An 8,818-nucleotide genomic window follows, 5' to 3' on the forward strand; every position below is an offset into this window, starting at 1 on the left:
CAGACCCGAACAAAATCCCCTTTTTCTACTAGTGGGAGGTTCATTTTCAGTACTTCACCATTCTAAAAAAGGCGCATGAGTATTGAGTAGCCCTTGCATCTATCTTGCAAGCTAATTCACACCTAGCCGGTAAAACAGAGCACATGTAGCATAGTTGCGGTCCATGATACATAATAATGGCGTGGCGCACGGGGGTCTTGTATTTGATAATTGCCATGTGCTTACCGAAAGTCTACAACATCTTATAATTATTATAATCTCGTCCTGTCATCGTACCATCACCCTAGTGAAACATGACACTGCATGTATGCTCAGAGTACCTTTTGGCTTCTGCCAAGATGTTCAGACCCGAGTGCATCGGCTCAACCTTAATCAGCCCAAGATGTTCAGAGCGCCATCGCTTTCTTCTACTAGTACTAGCTCTGTGAAGTGTGAAGAAATATAAGAGTGTTTAGGCTCACTACTTAATTTGAAGTGGGAGACTAGCTTGGCTGCCATTGAATTATTAATCCATCCATGCATGCATACACAAACTGCGGCTCGTGTACTCATCACCCTGGCCCGACTCACACTCTCACTCACTCACTGCCATAGCAAGCTACGAAGTGCTAACCATGATGGACATTTGTCGTAATGCCAACCCCGGCACTTGATGAAATCCTGCCTGTCAAGCCAGTTTGTAATCTCGTACTGTAGTACTAGCCTTTCTTCTCCCTTTATTTCCCCATTTTCCCGCGAAAGTTAGCCGCAACCCGCTGCGGACTATCATTTCGCGTGCCGTCGGAGAGCCCAAACCTCGACCCCTTTTGCTCCTACATAAACGGTCACAGATTCACAGTTCGACAGGCAGCAGAGCAACCGAATTCTGCAGGATTAAAATTGTTCCTAGGTGAACTAAAAGGAGGAAGCTGTGATCGATCGAGAACGTCGTCATGGCACCAGCCGTCGGCGCGGAGGAGCAGGACGTGCCGCTCTTCCACCCGTCCCCGTGCGCCTACTACGTGCAGAGCCCCTCCGCGGCGTCGCACACCCTCAGCCACCCGGCGTCCGAGTCCACGGCGCTCATCCTCTCGCCGTTCCCGGAGACCGCCTTCGCCGCCCCGCGCCGTAGCGACGACGCCGGCGCCGGCCGCCACGAGCACGACCAGGAGGCCTCCCGCCTCGCCCTGTCCCGCTACTCCTCCTCTCGCGGCTCCAACAACTCCTTCCTCACCGACAAGAAACCCAGCGGCGGCGGCGGCAGCAGGGGGGCGCGGCAGGTGCTGAGGGTGGTCTCCGGGCGGTCCGACGACGACGACGGTGTCGGCGCCGACCAGAGGAGCGGGGCGTGGAGGTACGTGAAGCTGGACCCGGAGGCGCCATGCTGCTGCATCGCGTTCCAGGTGGCGTGGAGGGTGGCCGTCAGCATGGCGATCGCGCTGCTCGTCTTCGTCGTCGTCACAAGGCCCGCGCACCCCGGCGTCTCCTTCAAGGTCGGCAAGGTGGAGCGGTTCAGCCTCGGGGAAGGGCTGGACGGCTCCGGCGTGATCACCAGCTTCCTCAACTGCAACTGCTCCGTGGAGATGGCCGTGGAGAACCACTCCAAGGTCTTCAGCCTGCACCTCCTCCCGCCGCTGCTCGACATGTCCTTTGGCCACTTCACCTTCGCAGCCTCACAGCAGGTACGCATACATCGCCATGTACACGTGCATTGCAGCGGCACGCCGGCCCGCCTAGTAGTCTGCTTATCACCTTGCGTGATCGACGCAGGGAGAGGGGCCGCACGTCGTCGTCGGGCCGCGGGGCGCTACGACGGTGAGGCTCTTCGTGGCGGCGCAGGAGAAGCCGATGTACGCGGCGGGGCGCGGCATGCAGGACCTGCTCGAGTCCGGCAAGGGCGTGCCGGTCACCATCGCGGTGCGGTCGCGGTCTCGGTACCGCGTGGTTGGGAGCATGGTCCGGCTCACGTACCGCCACGACTCCCAGTGCGTGCTGTACCTCAGGAGGAGATCGCCGTGGCGGGACAACACCCTCGCCGCCGACGGCCGCTCCACCTGCTCCGCAGCAACTCTATAAATCATACTACATGTACTACTCATCTTTTTGGCGACTTTTGTACTGTAGTACATTGTTCATGTACATCTCGAATTCTCAATCGAGGATTTCATTTGCCACTTCACGAGAGACGTTGCAGTTCAGTTTTTACGTGTGGAAATGGACACGGATGTGATTATATATAGATTAATTTGACTTGTGCAAATTGTCTACTGAGTAATACAGTATGAAAGTATGATCTGAAATTTGAGCAAAAATCTTCCAAAAAAATGGAAGATGCTCGTCCCATGGACAAAAGCGTTTAACCACTCGATGGTAGCCGAAGTGCCAGAGTAGGTGGTTGGCGCTGGATCGCGCGCTGCCATGAATGGCCCGCTCGTCGGGAGACGTGGTGCGGTGGACGAAGCGCATCTCGGCGCTGGCGAGGGGCGGGCGCGCGGCGGAGGCCGTGGCAGAGTTCTCCAGGATGGACGCGGCGCCGAACGCGCTCACGCTGGCGAGCGTCCTCCCGGCGTGCGCCAGGCTGCGGAGCCTCGGCCTGGGGCGGGCCATCCACGGGTTCTGGCTCCGGCGAGGGGGCGGCCCCGGCGCGAACCCGATCGTGGACAACGCCGTGCTGGACGTGTACGCCAAGTGCGGGGCCCTCCGCAGCGCGCGCCGCGTGTTCGACGGAATGCCCGAGCGGGACGTCTTCTCCTGGACCGCGATGGCGTGGGGGCTCGCGAGGGGCGGCAGCCCGCAGGACGCCGTCGCGATGTTCCGGGCGATGCTCTCCGACGGCGCCCGCCCGAACGAGGCCACCTTGGTCAGCGTCCTGCACGCCGTGGCGTCCACCGGCGCTCTGGCATGCGGCAAGCTGCTGCACTCGTACGCGCTGAAGCGAAGGCTCGGCGGCGAGCAGGTCGTCGCCAACGCGCTGGTCGACGCCTACGCCAAGTGCGGCGAGGCGCGGCTGGCGTTCGAGGTGTTCGACCTGCTCCCGGACAAGGACCTGGTCTCCTGGGCCACCGTCATGAGGGCCATGGCCGTGCACGGCCGGTGCAGGGAGGCGCTGCAGCTCTTCTCCGTGATGCTGCGCCAAGGTGTTCGACCGGACGGCGCCGTGTTCCTGTCGTTGCTCTATGCCTGCTGCCATGCCGGGCAGGTAGACCAGACGCTGCACCTCCTGGGCGCCATGGGAAGGATCTACGGGGTCGCGCCGCAGCGGGAGCACTACACGTGCGTGCTCGACGCCTGCGGCCGGGCCGGGAGGCTCGACGGAGTTGGAGAAATCTTCAGGCGGATGCCCGTGGAATGCGATCAGCAGGTACTTGGAGCTTACTGCTCCCATGCAAGTGCGAGTAAAGCAACCGGCGTTGCCGGCGAGCGGTTCCTCTGGAAGAGGTTTCTCGCCGGAGAAGTGGCTGCCGGGCAGGAAATGTACGTGCTCATGTCCAAGTCGCTGGCTGATGCAGGGCGATGGGACGACGTTTGTTCTGTCAGGGAGAGGGCTGCTGCAACAAAGATCGACGAGGCTGCTGCTTGCACTTGGATCCAAGTGTAGCATCATTGTTCACATCACCATTCAACAAGGCGAAAGTTCTACTACCTTGCATGCATGAGATCTTATAGGCACGATTTTGATGTAAGAATCTATTATCAGATAACAGTGCAAAGCTATCAAAAAATTCCTTGTAAATCAAAATATGTACCCAGGAAAAAAAATAACTGCACGAAATATGTTACAAGCAAGTAATGGAATAGTGTGAAAAATTGATGCTCATCTGGCATAAGTACAATAACTGAACTGTTTAGACTCGTGAGATCCATACAGTGCCGATTTCAGAAATAACAAAGGCAATATACTCTGATGCCACATATACCTATGAAGTATGAACTATTCCTATTCTAGAACTCTACATCAAATAATAGGGGATAGCTATTTGCGTTTGTATGTAATTTGTGCACTTTGGATGCACTGTTTCCACCATCCATTTATACAACTTAGAGTGGTGGCGAGAGGAACATGTGTCTAGGAAAATGTATAAATCTTCTATATTAGATAAATTTTGTTTCTACCATAGCCATCCCAGTAAAATTGTACACTAGCTTGATGGTGCCATCGACTAATATACAAGCCAGATGTACCAACACATCGACTGACTCGACTTAAGCTAACCTAAATAACCAGGAAAATGTTGCAGCGTCACCATAACTGCTGTTGCATCGCCAAAGGAGCCAACTGTGCTATTTAACCCTAAAAATTCAAACAGGGGAAATAACATTAGTACCACACTTATGAGATACAAAAAAGAGGACTAGAAACACATTATTGTCATTGCTAACTAGGCATTATCACTTACTGCCCACTACCACTAATTGTTTGTTCTCAACAAAAGGAGAAACCAACACCTCAGGATCGTCGCATTTTCCATAGAAATAAATTGAATAAAAGGAACACTAACAATGAGCTAAAAAAACGTAAGGAAATCATCACATTTGGCAAATCAAAATAGCATGCACCAAATGACATTCCATAGAGCACCAATTTTATCCAACTACTCCCTCCGTACCATAATATATGGCATTTTAGCAGTTCAATTTGAGCTGCTAAAACGTCATATATTATGGTACTGAGGTAGTAGATACAAATGCCAATGCTTTGACAAATTGAAAATAGACAGGTATAAGGAAACTTCAATCATCGAAGAACATGGTTCCTCCTCTATATCAGAAAGTTGACCCCAAAGCAGAGATGCTAAGTGATATGGTGAAAGTCTATGTACATCCGCTGATCACAAAATGAATGCACCACAACATCAGCGCATCCATTTTCCAAATAACAGCACAACATTTCAATATGCACAGTAACAACATTGAGTGAACCAGTACAGTCTTTTTAAACTAATCCAGTTCAAAAAACAATAAACTTGTTTAGTCTATAACATGATCAGACTTGAATCTCTTTTGTTCATGGCTTCAGAAGCATTTAACAATCATGTATGTGAAGAAGCTTGTGCAATATCGTCTGAGATGGTTTGGACATATACAGCGCAGGCCTCCAGAAGCTACAGTGCACAGCGCATGGTTAAAGCGTGCTGATAATGTCGAGAGGTTGGGTAGACCAAACTTGACATGACAGGAGTCAGCAAAGAGATATCTGAAGGACTGAAATATCAGCAAAGAACTAGTCATGGACAGGGGTGCGTGGAAGTTCGCTATCCACGTGCCAGAGCCATGAGCTGGTATCAAGATCTTATGGGTTTGAGCTCTAGCCTACCCCAACTTGTTTGGGACTAATGGCTTAGTTGTTGATGTATATGAGGAAGAAACTCATCATGATAAGGACCAAAACGATAAGTATGCACTGGACCTTTGTGTTACCTTAAAACGTTGCACAATGGAGAAGCGTCTTCTTTCGTCTTGTTGGGCCCAAGGCGTTTTCTTTCTGGCAGCTGGTCTCAACCTTGTTTGAAGATTGGTTTCGTCTCTATCAAATGGAACCGGGGAGCGATCCCTGATGATGTAAGAAAAATCTGGCATTAACAGCTTGGTTCCTCAAATGCATTGTCTGCTGCAACATCCTTTTTGTTTCCACTTCCTGATTCAAACCCCAAAGTAACCAAAATGAATTTCATAAAAAAAGAATTATTTCATCAAATATTTCAATAGAATACAACTTTTGCATCAATATTTGAACTTTGAATGTCTTATTTCTCTACCCTTAGTAGTGATAAAGTGATAAAATCTATTTGACATTCAGCAGATAGAACTTTACTACAAGATAATTCAAAGAACTATGAATCTTCAACTTAATTTGGAGATTCTTATGGCAATATCCTTACAGTTTACTGAGAGCTTGGACTATTATCGCAGGCAAGTGAGATTTTTCTTACCAGCTTACTTTCATACTCCCTCCGTCCAAAAGTAAGTGTCGCTGATTTAGTACAACTGTAGTACAATTTTATACTAAATCAACGACATTTATTTTGGGAGGGAGGGAGTACTTGACAAACAAGTGCATCATCCGAATATACTTTCCATTTCTGTGTTTAATCATCACAGGCAATATGCAACGCAGAGACATTTTGAACCATTTTGGTGGGCATCACTGGTTGAAAAAAATGTCAACTTAGAGTTTGGAGAGGCAGTGGAGCACATCAAAATACTTACTTAATACCTATTTTAAGAGTCAAAACTAGATGACTTTGGCACAACTGATCAAACATTATTACATAACAAATTTCCTTCTGGAGGAAAGCAAAACAAAATAAGAAGTGCAATCTCCAACTGCATCCATAAACAATCTCTTTCACCAAAATGCAGAAGGGGGTCACAATAACAGACAACACAATGATGAACAATGAATGCGTACACGGGATTGTCCACGTGGAAAGAAACCATAACATGAAGCACAAATCCATACCTTTATGCCCAATATTTGCTCTAGAACACATTTGAGCTTGATCATCTTGTCCAGGCCCAAACTTCTATTTCTCAAAAAAGGGCAGCCCGGTGCATGTAGCTCCCGCTTGCGCAGGGTCCGGGGAAGGGTCCGACCACTTTGGGTCTATTGTACGCAGCCTTGCCCTACATTTCTGTAAGAGGCTGTTTCCAAGACTTGAACCCGTGACCTCATGGTCACAAGGCAGCAGCTTTACCACTGCGCCAAGGCTCCCCTTCTATTTCTCAGAGCTCGTAAAATCAGGCACTTCTCCCTGAAAAACTAGCTGGGATTAATATCATGTAAAGAAGGTGAAATTAAACCATGGCATAATTTTAGGTGCCAACTGACCTGATGAAAGATGAGAGATTGCTGGTGTGTGAAGGACGAGGGAACCAGCACCAAAAGGTGATTTGCATGATTATGCTAACTCAAACTCTCATTTCAGGTACTCAATCAGTCAATCTTGAGATTATCATCTAATTCCTAGACTGGTCAGTATAAGAGAAACTTCATTGATATTCTCATGCTTGTAGTAGCCTTCCCAGCATAATACCCTAACTAATGGGATGAAGATGCAAGTATCTAGCTCAAATCCTCTACAGCGTATTTCATCAAGTAGGTTGAGCACCTTTTTATATCTTACTCCTTTGACCAACCGATTGTTCAGGTGAACAACATGATCAGGCACCGACCCATCTCTCAAAGATGCAAGAGAGTTTATTGCCTCGACAAATTTTCGATCTTTACATAAGCTATCGATCAATGTAGCATTAGTAAAGTTGTTTGGAGAAATTTGCCTACTGCACATATTGATATAAGTTAGCTTGACTCCACGTAAATCCCCAGCATTGTAGAATCCATGAATCAAAGTATTGAAAGCCACAACATCATATCCAATCCACTCATTATCTATTAGACACTTTGCCAGACGGAATTTCCCAACTCCACAGAAGCCACGTATTGCAATTGTAAAACTAAACATATCTGGCCCAATGCCCTTTTTCAACAGATCAACCAGCAGCTTGAAGACTCTTGCAAAATCACCGGCATCGCAGAGCCTACCCATCAGAGTGTTATAGCAGAACACATCAGCATGCCAGCCTAATTCTTCACTGTGTTCCAGCAAGCAGACTGCTTCTGAAAACCTTGCGTCTCGGCACAAGCAATCAAATAGAATACTCAGTGTCTCAACCGTTGGCAACAGCCCTCTGTTGCGCATTTTATCTACTTGATTACATGCCTCATCCAAGAACCCCATCCTGCACAGAGCAGACATGTAAATATTGTAGGTGACAGCATTGGGCGTCCACCCCTTCTCTTCACTTCTTTCTAATATCCTCTCCACCTTATCAAATTCCCTGATGCCGCAAAGCCCCTCAATAAGCACGCTGTAGGATACGACATCCGGGGGGCAGCCGGCATCGACCATGGCATCGAATAACCTCTCTGCTTCGAGAATCTTACCCTGCTCGCAGTATCCACGTAGAATCGCGGTGTAGGAGCGGACAGTGGGGCGGACTCCTCCATCCATCATGTGGTCAAGGATGCCCCAGGCCTCCTCCAGCCGCCCGGAGTCGCAGAGCATGGAAATGTAGCAGTTGTACACGGCGGCATCAGGTGAGCAGCTGGCGGAGGTCATCGCAAGGAAAATGTGGTGCATAGAGTCGAGCGAGCCATCATGGCACTTGAGCAGTGCGGTGAAGGCAGACGCGGTGGGCGTGAGGCCGGAGACGAGCAGGGAGGAGAAGGCGGCGCGCGCGGCGCGGGGCCGGCCGGAGACGGCGAGGGAGGATATGAGGGTGGTGAAGAGGGGCGCGGTGGGGGGGAAGGGGAGGGAGCGGAAGAGGCGGAGCACCTCGTCTGGGCGGCCGGCGCGGGAGTAGGCGGACATGAGAGCATTGTAGGCGGCGGGGGAGCGGGCTGCAGGAACCGATCCTGCGGGCGGCGATGGGGAGGGGTTGGCGGAGAAGGAGGCCAGGGCGGAGAGGAAGGAGGAGAGCTTGCGGTCGTCGAGGCAGCGGCGGGGGAAGGTGGGGCGGAAGGGCATAGGAGGCGCCGGCGGCGGGCGGAGAGGTGTGGTCGGGTCGCCAGGGTTTTTAGTAGGGTTTTGGGCCATTTTGCTGGTTTTGGTTTTGGAGGGAAAGGAATCAGACTGGGCTATTCGCGTGTTGGGCCGGCCTGGGTTTCGGCTTGAGTCGAGTTTGTTTTTCGTAGTGTATTTTTTCTCTCTGGGAAATACTTCAAAGAGGCCCGGTCCATTCCAAACACCTGAGAAAGCCTGCTCGCAACATGCTGGACTCATGGGCGGGACATATGCGTGTTTTTTTAGCATTTGTTTTTCTTACTAGAGTGACAAAA

General features: G+C 50.4%; 3 protein-coding genes across 3 annotated transcripts; 2 read left to right on the forward strand and 1 right to left on the reverse strand.

Moving 5' to 3' along the window:
• The first annotated feature begins 813 nt into the window (after positions 1 to 813).
• LOC123085167 (uncharacterized) lies at positions 814 to 2,239 on the forward strand. The gene is made up of 2 exons (XM_044506769.1): positions 814 to 1,661; positions 1,750 to 2,239. Exons 1-2 carry the CDS (start codon positions 933 to 935, stop codon positions 2,053 to 2,055), a joined length of 1,035 nt encoding a protein of 344 aa, XP_044362704.1. The 5' UTR covers positions 814 to 932; the 3' UTR covers positions 2,056 to 2,239.
• A 21-nt stretch (positions 2,240 to 2,260) lies between these two features.
• Positions 2,261 to 3,809, forward strand: LOC123085166 (pentatricopeptide repeat-containing protein At1g08070, chloroplastic-like). Its single transcript, XM_044506768.1, has one exon. The coding sequence runs from the start codon at positions 2,402 to 2,404 to the stop codon at positions 3,575 to 3,577; it is 1,176 nt and encodes a 391-aa protein (XP_044362703.1). The 5' UTR covers positions 2,261 to 2,401; the 3' UTR covers positions 3,578 to 3,809.
• Positions 3,810 to 3,934: 125 nt separating this feature from the next.
• Positions 3,935 to 8,544, reverse strand: LOC123085165 (pentatricopeptide repeat-containing protein At5g65560). The gene is made up of 4 exons (XM_044506767.1): positions 6,809 to 8,544; positions 6,440 to 6,731; positions 5,398 to 5,614; positions 3,935 to 4,270 (listed from the first exon to the last, which is right to left on the reverse strand). Exon 1 carries the CDS (start codon positions 8,505 to 8,507, stop codon positions 6,933 to 6,935), a length of 1,575 nt encoding a protein of 524 aa, XP_044362702.1. The 5' UTR covers positions 8,508 to 8,544; the 3' UTR covers positions 3,935 to 4,270; positions 5,398 to 5,614; positions 6,440 to 6,731; positions 6,809 to 6,932.
• Positions 8,545 to 8,818: the final 274 nt, after the last annotated feature.

The sequence above is a fragment of the Triticum aestivum genome, chromosome 4A, assembly GCF_018294505.1.
Source record: "Triticum aestivum cultivar Chinese Spring chromosome 4A, IWGSC CS RefSeq v2.1, whole genome shotgun sequence".
Classification (NCBI taxonomy): Eukaryota; Viridiplantae; Streptophyta; class Magnoliopsida; order Poales; family Poaceae; genus Triticum; species Triticum aestivum.

What these genes read in the sequence shown, in the direction of transcription:
- LOC123085167 (XM_044506769.1), top strand. Translation starts at nt 933, where the DNA reads ATGGCACCAGCCGTCGGCGCGGAGGAGCAGGACGTGCCGCTCTTCCAC. An exon ending in CCTTCGCAGCCTCACAGCAG is followed by an intron (nt 1,662 to 1,749) that starts GTACGCATACAT and finishes TGATCGACGCAG; the next exon opens with GGAGAGGGGCCGCACGTCGT.
- LOC123085166 (XM_044506768.1), top strand. Translation starts at nt 2,402, where the DNA reads ATGGCCCGCTCGTCGGGAGACGTGGTGCGGTGGACGAAGCGCATCTCG.
- LOC123085165 (XM_044506767.1), bottom strand. Translation starts at nt 8,507, where the DNA reads ATGCCCTTCCGCCCCACCTTCCCCCGCCGCTGCCTCGACGACCGCAAG.